General features: G+C 49.3%; 1 protein-coding gene across 2 annotated transcripts in view; it reads left to right on the top strand.

The window, feature by feature from the left end:
* Window positions 1-17,132, top strand: part of EML1 (EMAP like 1) — a 149,243-nt gene that overhangs the window by 42,245 nt on the left and 89,866 nt on the right. The window contains exon 1 of one of the 2 annotated variants that reach the window (XM_079769027.1): window positions 903-1,086. The exons of the other annotated variant lie outside the window; for it this stretch is intronic. Within the exon in view, the coding sequence (XP_079625153.1) occupies window positions 1,020-1,086 (67 nt within the window). The 5' untranslated portion in view covers window positions 903-1,019. Of the gene's footprint in view, window positions 1-902; window positions 1,087-17,132 lie in introns of those variants that run through there. 2 annotated transcript variants of the gene reach the window in all.

The following is a 17,132-nucleotide window of genomic DNA, read 5'->3' as shown; positions in this document are numbered from 1 at the left end:
GACTCTCGGATTCCTTGTTGCCAGCGCCTTGACTCCAGGCCATGGGCAATGCAACTCACAGGGTCGCCTGTGCATGGGTGGACTGGAAAAGTTACACACCCGTGCGCGTGTGTGTTTCTCCTTCTGAGATAGAATCAATCCTGATTTCCTGGGGTCCCGTAACAAGTTAACTAGTGTGTAATGTAGCAAGTCCCCCCCCCCCACACCCCGGGGGCTGATGGAGGCGGAGCGCACAAAGCAGATGTTTTCACTCCTGTGAAGGCCCAGACTTGGTGCTGTTTAAAGTGGGAAGCCGCATCCTTTGCCACTGGTGAGCGAAGCTTCCAGCGGAGTTAGGAACCCGGCGCTCCCTCTCCCCGGAGGCGGGCCCTGCTGCAAGGAAGACCGTGGGGACCGCGGGGCCCGCCTCGCAGGACGCGGCCCAGAGCGGAGCTGCTCCGGGGTGGAAAGGCAGCTGAATTGGGCTGCAAGTTGTCCATGTTTGGTCCTGCAGCTGCCAGAGGACAGCGCCTCCAGGGAGCGCGGGCTTTGGCGTCCGCAGGAGGGGCTGCCCTGGCCCGAAGGGAGTGTAGGGTCCGCGGGAGGGTTCCCCGCCCCTCCCGCGTCGCCGCCGCCGCCCTCCCCGCTCGCCTTTGTCCCCGCGTCCCCCACGCTTCGGCCTCCCTGTAGAGGAGGCGGGCCTGGCCGCGGAGCCCCCGCAGCATCCCCGCCCGCCGGCCCCGCGCCCTCCCTCCTCTCTGGGCACTGGACCGGCTCGACCCCGACCCCGACTCCGCCCCCGGCCCCGCCCGCCCGGCCCCGCCCGGCCACGTCCCCGCCGCGGGCGCCCCCTGGCGGCCAGAACTCGCGCTGGCGTGCGCGGCGGCGGGCCCGGGGTTGCCGTGGTAACCGGCAGCAGCCGCCACAGCAGGGCCGCCCCAGCGCCAGCGCTGGCCGCGGCTCGGGCGGCTCCGTGTGGGGTGATCGGCGGCGGCGGCGCGGCCGGGCCGGGGGAGCGGGCGCTGCCCGGCGGCCTCAGCATGGAGGACGGCTTCTCGAGCTACAGCAGCCTGTACGACACGTCCTCGCTGCTCCAGTTCTGCAACGGTGAGCGGCGGCGGGGGCGGGGGCGGGGGCCGCGGCGGGGCCGGGCCGAGGGGAGAGGCCGGGCGGCCGGGGAGGAGGCCGCGCAAAGTTGCGGCGGAGGGGCGCGCGGTTCCCGCCGCCGGGACGCATTGTGCTGGGCCGCGGGCCCGGGCCGCGCTCCCCGCGCCCCTGCCCGCCGCCGCCGCCGCCCGGCTCCGGCCAGCGCGCGCGGGACCGGCTGGTCGGGGCGCCTCCCGCACGAGCGCACCCGCCGCAGCGCGTGGGGAGGCCCGGCCGCCCGGGGGCTCCGGGGCCGGTGGCGTTCGGCTTCCGCGCTCCCATCTGGTTGGAAAGGTCTAGATGGAGAACTCGGCAAACAAATCACTTAATAACACGACAGTGCCGCGGGGATGCACGCACATTTGTTGCGGATGGACCCTCAGAATCCATTCGGTTCCCCGTGGATGAGATCATCCCAGCTTCATGCCATCTAGATGCGCAGGCAAAGCGGACCTGCCTTAAAAGTGTTTCCACTTATTTTGCTCACACAGTGATCGATTTTTAAAAAAAAATTTAATTCTTTTTTTTTAACAGGAAGTAAACATTAATAGCTACCAATATGGCATCTTTAAAATGTTTACTCTCCCTGGTAAGGTTGAGAAAGATGCCCACGGCACACCACCTATTTTATCAGAACACGATGTGTGGTAGTTCATGCACAAACGACATGATTTTTTTTTATACATATCTTGGATTGATTGCTTTATCAGAGAGCCCCAAAAGTTTGTAAAGGAAAAAAAGTGTGTATTGTTGTTGGTGTGTGTGTGTGTGTGTTGTTTTTTTTAGGATTTGTCTGGAGTGCAGTTGGAATCTTTTGGAATTCTAGATGCTTTGACAACTCAAGCTATTTATTTTGCAACTGTGATTTAGGGGAATTTTTCGAGCCATTTAACACCTGTTTGCAGTAGGGGGTATTAGCTGTAGCGGTTGATATTAGTGAGTGTGCTGATGCATCCTCTATAATGGTATTTTCATCTCTGGTGGGATATCACCTTTTCATGGAAGCGGTTTTGGCTGCTTATAATTTTCATATGAATCCCACGGGGCCTTCCCTACCTTAGTAACGCCCTCCCCGCTACAGTGGGATGAAAGTGTTGACTCCCTTCCAATTGGACACCCGTTTCCCAGAGCAGAACCCCCGTGTGTTTTGATCCTCAGAAGGTGGGAAGGCAGATGGAGGGTATTTGGAACTCAGCTGGCCGCTGGAATCCCCCATAGTTTAGTCACGCGAACGGTGTTATTCTCCAATAGATTTTGAATACTTTTCTTAATCGACTTATAATCAATCATATTTGAATTACTGTATTTAATGTAAACGGTAGTACCCCCTCCTACGTGTTTATGGTAGAATTCCCTCTGTGTTAGTTGTGCAAGGCATGCGGCTGAAAAATTATGTTAAATGATTTCCAGGCATAGAGGTTTTGGAGTTTGGTTGGTTTTTTTTTTATCATTTCCCACCCACCCACCCTCCCCCGCCTCCCCTCTGAGATTCGGCAGTCCAGGCATGGAGGCTTTTAAAAAATTACTGTGTGGTCATATATGTTGACAGTTTGATTTAGGTTATGGAGTGAGCCTCGATGTTTTTATTGGAGCCGCTGATAGGGAGGCCTGGTCATATTGTTCCTAAATAGTTCAGTCAGAGGGTTGACCTAAACATACATATTCATGAGTGTTTTTTATTTTATTTTCTGCCCTCTCATGTTATTTGCTAGTTTAGAGATATTGGTAAGATATTTTACTGGTAATCCTGTCTAAGAGAAAGTAAAAACCAACTCTTACCTATTGTATGTATCCGTTTAAAGAAAAATCACCTCAGCCAGAGGCAAACAATAAGATCACTTCAAAACACAAGGAGTGAATCGTGACTGTTGAATTACTTTTCTCAAAAAGTTCATAGCTCTTGTTATTATTTTTGGGTTACCTTCTGAAGACAGCTTAAAGCCAGAGTCGTCTGTGGGGCAGAAATGAATGCTCACGGGTGATGTCTTAAGCAACAGATGTTTTGATGTGAGATTATTCATTTTAAGAGGCTCCCATTAAGTGAAAATGTAAATAAATACAATTCAGTTAATTACTATGGTGATTCAATTAAGACATTGGATCGCAGAAACACCATTCCACCAAGAGCTAAACGGAACATTTGGATTTTTTTTTTATCAGCTGCATTGAAACACTTTTTAAAATAGATTTACATTACAATGGCAAGACTACACAGCATACTGTATGAACTCATGAATTTTCATATGTTGAGTACAGCTCCATGCTTTTGGTAGTGACAGGAACTAAAAAGTCATAGTTACTTATTAGCTTCAGACAATACAACCCATACTTACCGTTTGGACAACGGGCACACTGAGCATGCTCAAGATAGAAGATCGTATCTAAATGAGACGGGAGCAGGAGGGAATTTTGTCCTCATGAATGACATTTCTGTCTTCGCCTTGTGCTCTTTTCCTTGCTATTTCTCCTACTTCCTTTGTCATTGATGCTCCACGTAAAGTCTGGCAGCTTCTCGTCTCCCGAAAGACTAGCCATTCTCAGCGTGTAGATACTAGCTTTCTCACAGAAGCAGAGAGTCTGTGCGGTGTTTTTCTTCCGTGTTTAGAACTTTGTCAAGTGAGCTGGAAATCACAAACTTCCTTTATTGCTCTAAGAAAACCGACAGCAGTTGAAAAGTGGAAAAAGCTATCATTTGTCAGCCAATTTACAGCTTGGAAAATACCATCCTTTCCTCCATACTTTCTTCAAGGCCTCCCTTTGAGGGAGGCAGTCTCACCATCATTTTTTATATATGAGGCTCAGGGAAGTGTGTAAATTTATAAGGCCACACAACTGCTAAGGCTTAGATACCAGTGTGACTTTGTTTTAATAACAGCATATATATATATAAAAGGCTAATATGCAAGGTGTCCCCTCAGGAGTTTGGGAGACCGGGAGCTCGATTGCTTGCTGTGACATGTGTTGACCACCAGGGGGCGGCGCGGAACGAAGGAAGGCCCCGGCCGGCAGCTGGCAGGCCCCAATCGGCCCTGATGGCCGGCCAGGCCTCGGGACCCTACCCATGCACGAATTTCATGCATCGGGCCTCTAGTTGTTGAGATAGTCACATACCATAAAATTTCACCCCTTTAAAGTATACAGTGAAGTGGCTTCCAGTATATTCACAGCATCGTGCAAGCATCCACATTTCTAATTCTAGGACATTTTTTATCACTCTGGATAGAGACCCCAGTACCTAGGAGCAGTTACTCCCATTCCCCCATCACCTTAGACTCTGATGACCACAAATCTACTTTCTGTCTCTAAGTTAGATCCTGGGTGTTTAATGTAAATGGAACCTTGCAATCATTGGCCTTTTGTGTCTGGCTTCTTTGACAGAGCATCTTGTTTTCAGGTTCATCCAAGCTGTAGCCTCTTGACGTGAGTACTTCATTCCTTCTTCTGGCCAAATAACCTCCCATCGGATGGGTCGGCCACATTTTGTTCATCCTTCGTCAGTCGATGGACATGTGGGGTGATTCCACTTTCTGACGATCATGAATAATTCTGCTAGGAACGTTCGTGGACAAGTTTTTGTGTGGACGGATATTTTCATTTCTTTTGGGTTGATACCTAGGAGTGGAATTGCTGGGTTATATTGTAACTCAGGGTTTAACACTTTTGAGAAATCAGTCTGCAGTTTGTGAAATCTAAATACCCGCTCTTTGTATTACACCTTGCTAGTAAAAAGAATAGGGAATTAAGGCCCTGGATGAAAGAGGAGCAGGTGGGAAGAACAAAATGTTGCCATTCCGTTTCACTTTCAACACTTACGTGCCCCTGTCACAGCTCACCAAAGTGACAAAGCACACCCTTGCTTCGTTGCCATAGGTTATAAGACTCTCAGCATTTGAAGGGCCCTAACAGATCATCTCATCTCCTCGTTTACTTTAGTTTTTCTTTTTTAATCCTCACCCAAGGATATTTTCCCATTGATTTTAGAGAGAGTGGAAGAGAGAGGGAAAGACAGAGAGAAACATCGATGTGAGAGAAACACATCGATAGGTTGCCTCCTGCACGTGCCCTGCACCTCTGGGATGCTTAAGAAAACCAAAAACTGCCTGGCTGGCATGGCTCAGTGGTTGAGTGTCAACCTATGGACCAGGAGGTCACAGTTTGATTCCCAGTCAGGGCACATGCCCAGGTTGCGGGCTCCATCCCCAGTGGGGAACATGCCAGAGGTAGCCAATCAATGATTCTCTCTCATCATTGATGTTTCTGTCTCTCTTTCCCTCTCCCTTCCTCTCTGAAATCAATAAAATTATATTTTTAAAAAATTCCCCTCAAGACACAGTTTTAGATCCTTAATCACCCTCGTTTGCCATAGCTATACTTTTCTTCTGTCTGTAGGCCTTTTAAAACTTGACACAACCGATTGTGGTATCCCAGGTAGGATTTTTTTTTTTAAATATATTTTATTGATTTATTACAGTGAGGAAGAGAGAGGGACAGAGAGCTAGAAACATCGATGAGAGAGAAACATCGACCAGCTGCCTCCTGCACACCCCCTACTGGGGATGTGCCCGCAACCAAGGTATATGCCCTTGACCGGAATCGAACCCGGGACCCCTCAGTCCGCAGGCCGACGCTCCATCCACTGAGCCAAACCGGTTTCGGCCCAGGTAGGATTTTGAAACAGAGCAGAGGAGAACAGGATCCTTCACCTCCCTTATTCTATAGTTTATATTTCTACTAATGCAGCCCAAGATCACATTTGCTCTTTTGTCGGCCACCTCACATTCTTAACCTCCTACTGATTTTCATCTAAAATTCTTGTTTGTTTACATGTACCATGGCTAAACCCTTTCTTTTCTTACTTTTCCTTTTGAGCAGAACCCTGTCAGATTATAAATAACACAATGGTAATCTGTACTGTCATGCTGTAAATCACCCCAGCCCTCCTGCAACACATTTCAGCATTGCAGTAACTTGGAAGTTGGTCATTGCCTTAAAGGGTATGAGTCTGACTAATCACCTCTTTTTCCTTTGCCTTGGAAGGCGCCATGAGGGACTTGATTATGTTCCTTCCAACGCCTGTCCATCGTGTATCTAGACGTTCCCTGATACCCGCCTTCTCCTGCAGGTGCTCCTCGAATCACCACGGCGGGTCAAGTCCCGCTTCCTGCTGCTCTCAGGCGCATGTTGAAATCACTTCCATCATCTTTTGCGCTATTGGCCATTGACTTATTTCCTAGTTTTGAAATGGAAAATAGTGTTCGTTTCCAAGCACTTCTGTGTGGGGAATTGGGAATGATGTATTTAAAATCTTAAACAGCGTTTGGCATCTGTAATACAGATGACTTCCTCTTAACGCGGGGACAGACTTTTCAAGTTGGCAGCGAGTTGGATGGAAAGCAGGGTCCAGGAACTCGGGGAAGGCGGTCCTCTGAACTCAGCCGCAGGGAGTGTCTTCACCCCCCTCTGCACCCGCCCTGGTGACGGGAGGCCCCCCGGGCTTTGCGAGAGGGCAGACTCGGGCAGGGCCAGCGCCGTGCCGGGCGGCCGCTTCTCACTGGTGCACCTGGTGCTCCACCCGCAAGGAATTTATTTTATAGCCAAACCACAAGCATTTATGACATTGTAAACAAACCCGGGCATTTTGGTGGAAAGTTGAAGAAACTGTGTTTAAAAAGTAACCATTCGTTGGTTATTGTTAATTTCTGAGATAGTATAAGCCTTTCCCTATAGTCTCTTAACAAAATACACATTTTAGTGGAGTGGAGGGTGGGTCAGAAAAGAGAAATAACCTCTCGTTTCTACTGTTACAGTCTGTTGGCGCTATAAACCTGGTAGCGTGAAAGCCTTAACCACGGAAAGCGTGGAAAAGTATTGCTTTACCAGTAAGGAGTTACTTTCTCCTAGCACTTAAAATCAAGGGTATTTTGTACTACATGCAAAAAATCTTTTTCAGGAGAAATATTATTATTCCCCTTTTAAAATCCTAGCTCATTGATAGAGGCTGTCTAGGATTAGCAAGATGTTTTAAATGACGTCAGAAACATCGGTAATAAAAAGAAGTATGCTGTAAATTCTAAACGCTGTAATTTTATTATCAATAAAACCCTCCCAGAGCTTCATGTTTTTCTCACTGGACTCTGACGTGAATTCAGTAGCATGCTGACACAGCGCCTTTGCTGCGAGGCCGGGCGGGCAGCACCGGGCGTCCGAGGTGCCAGGAGGCGCCAGGCACACCCGCTTGGTGGTTGGTCTTAAAGGAAGAGTTCTTTAGAAGAGTTTCTCTTTCTTCCGAGTGCTTACTTTGTAACTAAAGAGTTAGATGGGCATCCTTCTAACTTTGTTTCCTCGTAAGCTGTATCTTTACTGGAAAATACTGTGGGTTTGGAAAACCACATTTCTGCAGAGTACTTAGTTGTGTCCTAAAAAAATAAAATAAAAAAATGCAGTAGCATGGCTATTCGGCCAGCTTTCTGGAAAAGATCTAAACGCTCTGTCTTTTATAAACTACCCGCACTGTGTAGGCACGGATTTGACTCACAGGCTTGGATGCTGCCGGAGGGCAAGCGCTCTGAGCCCAGAGCCTGGCCCGGGGGAGTCTGCCAGGAGGCGCTGGGCACCTGCAGGAGGGAGAACCGGCCATGCTGGCCTCAGGGCGGCGGCCAGATGGTGCGCTTACTGCTACGTGGTCCAGGACCGGGTGTGTCCTTCATCCTGGGCACCGTCGTCCTGTGCATCACCGTCCTGGACTGCAAACGGTCCCCACACATCACCTGCAAGGACAGGGGCCCGCTCACAGTGAAAAGGACTGAGGATAGGAACGGTCAGGTCAGTTTTAAGGCCTGTAAGTCCAGTTGGCGGATGGAACCTATTTCCAATGAATCCCTGCAGTGTAGAGCAGTTAAGAATGTTCAGCCCTGGCCTGTGTGGCTCAGCAGGTGGGAGCGTCGTCCCGTGCACCGAATGGTCAGGGGTTTGATTCCCAGTCAGGGCTCATACCCAGGTTATGGGTTCAATCCCTGGTCGGGATGTGTAATGGGGAGGGCAACTGATTGATGTTTCTCTTTCACATCAATGTTTCTCTCTCTCTCCCTTCTTCTCTCTATAAAAATCAATAAAAACATAACCTTTGGTGAGGATTTTTAAAAAATTGTTCAAAACATGGGCTTCCCAGGAATCATCCCAGACTCTGCTTCCTCACACATGGCCCATCTCAGTCGGCTGGGTAGATTCTACTCCCAAATCTCTGACATCCATGCTCCTGCTTTATTTATTTACTTAATTTTAATGTAAGACATTTCCTGAGTCACTTATTTGTACATCTACATTTTGCTATATTTCTGGTAATTTCATTAGCTTAGACTCCTAGCAGTGGGATCAGAGTCAAAGGTCACAGGTGCATCGCTACACTGCGTTCCAGCTGCCTGTCATACTAGGTCCGTGGTCGGCAAACTGCGGCTCGCGAGCCACATGCAGCTCTTTGGCCCCTTGAGTGTGGCTCTTCCACAAAATACCACAGCCTGGGCGAGTCTATTTTGAAGAAGTGGCGTTAGAAGAAGTTTAAGTTTAAAAAATTTGGCTCTCAAAAGAAATTTCAATCGTTGTACTGTTGATATTTGGCTCTGTTGACTAATGAGTTTGCCGACCACTATACTAGGTATACCAGTTAATAATGCGGATTTTTTTCAATAGATGGAGTTACACATATGTTGATACATATGCAATTTGATATGTATGCTATTTTGTTGTATTGACAGCAAGCTTCAAAACTTCATATGTCATATTTTCTGAAGGTGTTAACATCATAGATATTTTTACACTTAAAAATGTCGAATTTCATGCCAAAAAAAGAGCACTTGCGGGAAGTTTTAATTCATTACTTAATATTGAAGAAAAAGTTATCGTATACTTCGGGAAACTTATGGTGAACATGCTCCATCTCAGGATATGTGTGAACGCTGGTTTAAACGCTTTAAAAGTGATGATTTCGATGTGAAAGACAAAGAACATCCAGGTCAACCGAAAAAGTTTGAAGACCAACAATTACAAGCATTATTGGATGAAGATGTGTGTCAAACTCAAAAACAACTTGCAGGAAGATTAAATGTTGCTCAGCAAACAATTTCCGATCGTTTTCAAGCAATGGGAAAGATTTTAAAGGAAGGAAAATGGGTGCCACATCAACTGAATGAAAGACAAGTGGAAAACTGAAAAGTCATCAGTAAAATGTTGCTTCAACGGCATGAAAGAAAGTCTTTTTGCATCCAATTGTGGCTGGCAATGAAAAGTGGATTTATATTGAGAATCCCAAACGCACAAAATCATGGGTTGATCCAGGTCAACCATCAACATCGACAGTAAGGCCAAATCGCTTCGGAAAGAAGACAATGCTCTGCGTTTGGTGGGATCAGGAAGGTGTGGTGTATGATGAGCTTCTAAAACCAGGTGACACCATTAATACTGATTGCTACCGACAACATATAATCAATTTGAACCACTCTTTGATTGTAAAACCACCAGAATGTGCCAGAAGACACGGCAAAGTAATTTTGCATCATGATGACGCACCATCACACACTTCAAAACCAGTTAAAGACACGTTAACAGATCTTGCCTGGGAAGTATTAACCCACCCACCATATTCACCAGACCCTGCTCCTTCAGATCACCACTTGTTCCGATCGATGGCACACGCACTTTCTGAGCAGCACTTCAAAACGTACGAAGAAGTGGAAAATTGGGTCTCTTGTTTGTCTCAAAACAAGAAAAGTTCTATTGGGACGGTCTCCACAAATTACCTGAAAGTTGGGGAAATGTGTAGCTAGTGATGGACATTACTTTGAATAGAGCACTTTTGATGTTTCTCTTGAAATTATCGTGTTTTCTTTGATTACAAAATCCGCCATTATTAACCAGTACACCTAGTACTCTCCCTCTGCACACGTTGAATGTTATGTCTATTTTAAATATTTACAATCAAATAGGTAGGCTTGAGGTGTCTTACATGTACATTATTGTTGTTTTAATGTGTATTTCTTCATTATTTGAGAATTTGAACATTTTATGTTTCTCAGCCATCTCTACTCCCTCTTTCCTGAATTATTCATTCATGTCCTTTGACCATTCTAGAAGAGAGGCTTAATGTTTTCTTTGCTAACTTATACATTTATTATAAATATATCTACACTAATAAAAGAGAAATATGCAAATTGTCCGTACCTCCGTGCCCATGAGCCAATCAGGCGTAAGTATGCAAATTAACCCAACAAAGATTTCGGGTTAATTTGCATACGCAGGCCTGGAGCAGGCAGGTGGGGTGGGATGCCTGCTATGAGAGGGAGGGAGGGGGGCGGAGGGAGCTACAGGAGCGGTGCTCTGCCAGGAGCGAGGACTTGCAGGCTCCCGGGCAGCCAGGAGCTAAGCCAGGGGAAGGAAGGCCTATTCTTGCACGAATATTCGTGCAACGGGCCTCTAGTATATATATATATATATATATTTACCTTCAATATTAGTTTGTATTAGTATCAGGTATACAGCACAGTGGTTAGACAATGTATACTTTACCAAGTGTTTCCTCTGATGTTCCCAGCACCCACCTGGCACCATTCATAGGTATTACAACACCATTGACTATACTCCCCATGCTGTACTTTACATCCCCGTGACTGTTCTGTAACTGCCAATTTGTACTTTATAACCCCTTCACCTCTCTCACCCAGCCCCCACCACCCCTCCCCTCTGGCAGCCCTCAGTCTGTTGTCTGCATCTATGAGTATTTTCAGTTTTGCTTGTTCACTTATTTTGTTCTTTAGATCCCACATATAAGTGAAGTCATATGTTATTTGTCTTTCTCCCACTGACTTAGTTCACTTAGCACAATACTCTCTAGGTCTGACACAAATGGTAAGATTCCATTCTTTTCTTATGGCTGAGTAGTATTTCATTGTGTATATGTACCACATCGTCTGTATCCACTCGTCTGTTGTTACCAGACCAGCAACTTGGGTTGCTTCCATATCTTGGCTATGGTAAATAACACTACTCGTATAATGAACATGGGGTGGCATATATTGTTTTGAATCAGGGTTTTGGCTTTCTTCAGTTATATACCCAGAAGTGTAATCTCTGCGCCATAACACAGTTCCATTGTTAATTATTTTTTGTTGTTGTTGTTGTGATCCTCACCCAAGGATATGTTTAAATAGAGGAAGGGAGAGAGACAGGGGTGGGGGGGTGGGGGGGGATATATATATAGAGAGAGATCGGTTACCTCCGGACAGGGATTGAACCATAACCTAGGTATGTACCCTGATCAGGAATCAAACCTGAAACCTTTTGGTGCACAGGACGACACTCCAACCAACTGAACCACTTGCCAGGACCATTTTAACTTTTTTGAAGAACCTCCATATCATTTTCCACAGTGGCTGCACCCGTCTGCATTCCCACCAGCAGTGCACGAGGGCTCCCTTTTCTCCGCATCCTCGCCAACACTTGTTGTTTGTTGATTTGTTGATGACAGCCATTCTGGCAGGTGTGAGGTGGCTTCTCATTGTGGTTTTAATTTGCATCTCTCTGATGACTAGTGATGTTGAGCATCTTTTCATGTGAATACTGGCCATCTGTGTGTCCTCTATCAGGTCCTCTCTCCATTTTGTAATTTATTTATCTTTTGGTATTGAATTGTCTGAGTTCTTTATAAATTGTGGATATTAATTTTGTGTCACTAGCAAATATCTTCTTCCATTTAATAGGTTGTCTTTAGTTTTGTTGATGGTTTCCTTTGCTGTGCAAACACGTTTTAGTTTGATGTAGTCCCATTTGTTTATTTTTTCTTTTGTTTCCTTTGCCCGAGGGGGTATGTCAGAAAAAATATTTCTAACAGAAATATCAGAGACTTGACTGCCTATGTTTTCTTCTAAGAGTTTTATGGTTTCAAGTCTTTAATGAAAAGAGTCCTTTCTTATATGTGGTGTAGAAAGGTGGTTTAGAAAGGTGTCATTCTTTTGCATGTATCTGCGCAATTTTCCCAACGCCCTTCACTGACTATACTGTCATTACCCCACTGTAGGTTCTTGCCTCCTTTGTCAAATATTAATTGACCATCTAGGCCTGGGCTTACGTCCGGGCTCTTGCCATTGCTCCTGCTTTAGCTCAGACCCTCGTCAGCTCTCATCTGGGATTTTGTTCTAAAAAAAAAACCAAAATAAAAACAGCAGCTCCTGCCTTAGCCGGTTTGGCTGAGTACATAGAGCATCAGCCTCCAGGCCAAAGGGTCCCGGGTTCAGTTCCAGTCAGGGGCACGCATCTCGGTTGCAGGCTCTTCCCCGGCCATGGCCCTGGTCCAGGTTGTGCAGGAGGCAACCAATCGATGTGTTTCTCTCACATTGATGTTTCTCTCTGTCTCTCCCTCTCTTTCACTCTCCCTAAAAATCAATGGAGAAATATCCTCGAGTGAGGATTAACTAACTAACTAAATAAATAAATTAATTAATTAAAAAAAATAAAAACAGCAGCCCCTAACTAGACTTTCTGCCTCCAGCCTCAGCCCCTTCAGGCCACGCCCTTTTTTGAACCCAGCCGTGAGAGCCCGCTGTGCCCAGTGATCTGGGTTCCAGCAGCGCACAGGCGGCCCGCGTTGCCGTTGGGACCTAGACCTTCCCCCTTTGCCCGCGGTTGGGTATTAAAGACCCCAGTGGGGGTGGTCCTAGCGGCGGCGTGTGGGGCAGTGGTGGTGCTGCCCGCCGTGGGCTGGGCTGGTGCTGCCGAAGGAAGACCCCTGGGAGCGCCGCCCTGTGGGATGAACAGAAAGGGGCTGGGAGGGAGCGGGAGGCCATTCCAGTCCCCCAGGGGCGTGTGTAGGAAGCCCCGAGGCAGAAAGGACCTTTTGGAAACTGAGCCGTCTCCTACGGTAAAAGAAAAAGGAGCGAGTGGCCTGAAATGAGGCTGGTGTGGGGGGTGGGTCCCAGGGCTCCTCGGCCACGTTAAGGAGGTTGGTCTTATTCCGAGGAGCAGAGGGAATGTGGGGAGAATTTTGAGGCAAGGGAGTGGCGTGGTCAGATGTCCAGGGATTCTCTAAGGAGGCTGGGCTGGGACAGTGGTCGGCAAACTCATTAGTCAACAGAGCCAAATATCAACAGAACAACGATTGAAATTCCTTTTGAGAGTCAAATTTTTTTAACTTAAACTTCTTCTAACGCCACTTCTTCAAAATAGACTCGCCCAGGCCGTGGCATTTTGTGGAAGAGCCACACTCAAGGGGCCAAAGAGCCACATGTGGTTTGCGAGCCGCAGTTTGCCGACCACGGGGCTGGGAGATCAGGGGAGGGGGAGGCGGGCGTCTGTTGCGTGAGTGCAGGGGAGAGGCCACAGCGTTTCCCCTGCTGGGGATGCGTAGGGCTCCCCTCGCCTGGACTGTGTCATTAGGACCTGGGACAGGGAGGATCTGCCCCGCCAGGCGTGGCTCATTCTCCTGCGTGGGTGCCGTGTGCCCAGACAAGGGAGTAGGAAGGATGGATGGGGCATCGGGGCCTGTGGGACATCAAGCTGGGGGGCCAGCAGGCTGTGGGAGGCAGGGTCTGGAGCCCGGGCGACGTCTGGACTGGAGATAACAAACGTGAGCGCCGTCGGTAGATAGATGGTGACTGGTCCCGGCCCGCATGAGCCCACGGAGGCGAGCCGGGCACTTAGCGTGCTCCTCCTGGGAGACAGACCCGAGCCTGCCAGCCTCCTGTTGGAAGTCCAGCGTCCCTTCCTCCCAGGTTGGCACGCGGGCCCTGCAGCGGGCGGCTGCCTGTCTCAGCAAGTCCCAGCTCCGTGCCCTGCCACCGGCCCGCTCCCAGGGCAGTGAGGCGTGCTTCCTCGGTGTCCACGGGGTATTTCGTGTAAACCTCTGTCGTCACGATGGCCCCAGGGGCCGTCGCTGTGGCTTATTTGCACATCTCCCGGAAGACTCACCGCCTTCCCGGCAGAGCGCCTTGGTGTGGGGGTCAGGTACCGTGATGGGTTCCCATGAATGTCAGAGGAATGAAAGCAGGGACAGTCTTTTCCTTGTAGCGGCTCCTCACACGCACACAGCGGGCAGAAGGCGCCTGGAACCGGTGTGCACTGACCTGCTTATAGAGGGAAAGCACTCCCGCCACCCTTCTGTATGCTGGAAACAATGTGCATATACTCCTATGCTAAGTATCACATGTGCATGCCTACACATGTACACATACACGCATGTTATATGGGACGTGCTCCCTCATCAGAGAACTAGCAGACGTGGGCACTGAGAAGGGAAGGCTCTCCAGGCGAGGAACCCGGTGGGTGAAACTCAGAAACGTATGAAGAGGGGCCGTGAGGAGCCAGGCCTGATGGAGTCAGAACTCCCCTGCACACACATGACAGAGCTCCCCCCCGCCGGACACGGGGTCGCTTGAATCGGGAAGTGGAAACATTTGCAGAAAGCCTTGGGTGATTTAAGCCCAAAACAATTATTCGCAGCAAAGTAGTTGACACAGTAAAGTAGTTGTTGGCAAAACCGGCCTGTTTAGCACTAACAAAGGTCTGACTGTGAGATCAGCCCCCGAGGTCATGTGTGTGACGGGGGTAACCGTTCTTAGGAAACCGTGCTCCAGCGGAGAGCCCTTGGGGGGCTGGGACTCGCCTGCTCCCCAGCATTAGCCCTGTCGCCCCGTTACAGCCCCATAGACAGGAACAGGCCGAGTGGGCTCCTTCCTCTGTTATCAAGTCGCCTGTGACGCTACCTCCCGGGTAAACCGTGGAAGCTGCTCGCTGGTACCCTGTGGGCCCTATGATGGAGACAACGGCCTGTCAGCAGGGCCTCGCCGACCTGGGCCTTTGCACAGCGGTGACCTGCAGTGCCCGCCCTCCGCTGCTCGCAGACTGAAATCTGGCCTGTGCGGCATTTCTTTGCCTGCCTTCAAAATTTTATCGAGTTACTATAATTTTTTTAAAAATATGCTTTTACTGATTTTTAGAGAGCGAGGAAGGGAGAGGGTTAGAGAGAGACATCGATGAGAGAAACGTTGATAGGCTGCCTCCTGCACGCCTCCCTGGCTGGGATTTCATTTAGGCGCCGTGGGTGCACGCAGTGGGTGCACGCAGTGGGTACACGCAGTGGGTGCACGCAGTGGGCGCACGCCATGGGCGCACGGGGTGCCCAGGCCCCAGGCCGTGCCTCTCACTGCCCTGCAGACCTACGTTTCCCTCTGAACCAGCAGCGCCCAGAGGACCTGCCGTGGGCCTCGGTGCCTGTGTGCTGAACCAGGGCTGGGTCAGTTCCGAGTGGAAACGCCGAGTGGTCACTTTGGTCTGGAAATGGCCTCTGGGGCAGGTATTCGCATCCTCTGTCGGCAGCTTTAATGAAACTTCCTCTCTGGTCAGCAGTTCTGGTTCTCTCGGTTTTTCTCCAGCGGCCTTATTCTAGTCATTAGTCTCCTCCTTTCTCAGAACATTTTTATACTTAATTATTACAAAACATACCTAACATAAAATTTGCCATCTTCACCGTTTTTTTTTAATCCTCACCTGAGGATATTTTTCCCATTGATTTTTAGAGAGAGTGGAAGGGCGGGGAGAGAGAGAGAGAAACATCAATGTGAGAGAGACACATCAATTGCTTGCCTCCCACATGCGTGACCCAGGCCAGGGATCTTACCGGCAACCCAGATACATGCTCTTGCCCGGGAATTGTACCGGTGACCCTCCTGTGCACAGGTTAACACTCTAACCACTGAGCATCACCAGCCAGGGTCCATCTTCACCATTTTTAAGCCTACAGCTCAGTGGGAGACGTACATTCATGTTCTGCAACCACCACCACCATCCATCTCTAGAACGTCATCTTGCAAAACTGAAACTCTTCCCATGAAACACTAACTCCTCTCCCAGCCTGGCAACCCCCATTCTGTGTCTGTCCCTGTGACTCTGACTGCTCCCAGTCCCTCATGAGAGTGGAATCGTAGCGTTTTTGTCCCTCTGTGACTCGTTTATGTCCCTTGCAGAAGCTATAGTTTGGTGACGCTCCAGAATCCAGAGTGAACAATGTCTAAGTAAGGGTTCGAAGCCAGGCGCAGAGTGGGCTAACCACCTTAATGTCCGAGGCCATCAGGGCTCTGCCGAGGCATCCCCAGGTCACACCCACATGTCCTACCGGCGCTCTGCTCCGCCCTGTGAAGTCTAAGCATCTTATCTCTGGAATCCTTGTAATACAAAGCATGTTCTCCTCCCCCCCTCCCCCCCCACCCCCAAGCTGGCGTCAGCACAAGGCCGGCCGGAGTCCTGGAGCGGGGCTCAGACCCCGCGATGCCCTTTACGCCCAGCGAGCAGCCACAAAGGGCCCCTCTGACGCGCGGAGAATGGGGACCAGTGTCTGGGCGCTCGGAGGAACGGGGGAGGTGGGAACCATGCAGAGCAGTCTGGGAACATGATGAGGGGGGTGCATACGTTTGCTGAAGAAATTCCACGGAATGTGCCTTCTGATCACCAATAGCGCATGCTCCCTCGCAGCCAGCTAACGCACTAAGAAAGGAAACAGCAGATGTGGGACCCGTGACGCAGGCGCGATGTGGGCCGGAGGCTTGGAATAGCTCTGGCTTTCTGTTTTGGTTTTGTTTTTGAAGCTTGCTCTTGCACATGGGCACCGTCCCCTGACAGGAATGTCTGGCGGGGACATCTCCTTTGCGGGACTTTTTGTTTAAAAAGACAAGCAGGCCCAGGCTACACGTGTCCAAAGGGAACCAGCTCCCGAAAACCAGCAGAAAAAATCGCACACTTGCCTTTCAAGACCCGCTGGAATCTTTCACCAACGCACTTCCCCCCAATGTTCAAAGCGGGGGCTTTGGAGCAGGTCTGGGTTTGAATTTTGATTTTGCGAATTACAGAGAAGCTGGGAAAACAAATGCCCTGGCCCCACTCTCTTCCAGCTCTGTGCCCTGTTGGGCACACCCAGAGGAAAGCGGAGAGCCAGGGAGCACGTTGCGGGTGGTACTGGGTGGCCCCCCAGC

This window comes from Cnephaeus nilssonii (assembly GCF_951640355.1).
Source record: "Cnephaeus nilssonii genome assembly, chromosome: 4".
In the NCBI taxonomy this organism is placed as follows: domain Eukaryota; kingdom Metazoa; phylum Chordata; class Mammalia; order Chiroptera; family Vespertilionidae; genus Cnephaeus; species Cnephaeus nilssonii.
This window is presented reverse-complemented; position numbering and strand designations above follow the sequence as displayed.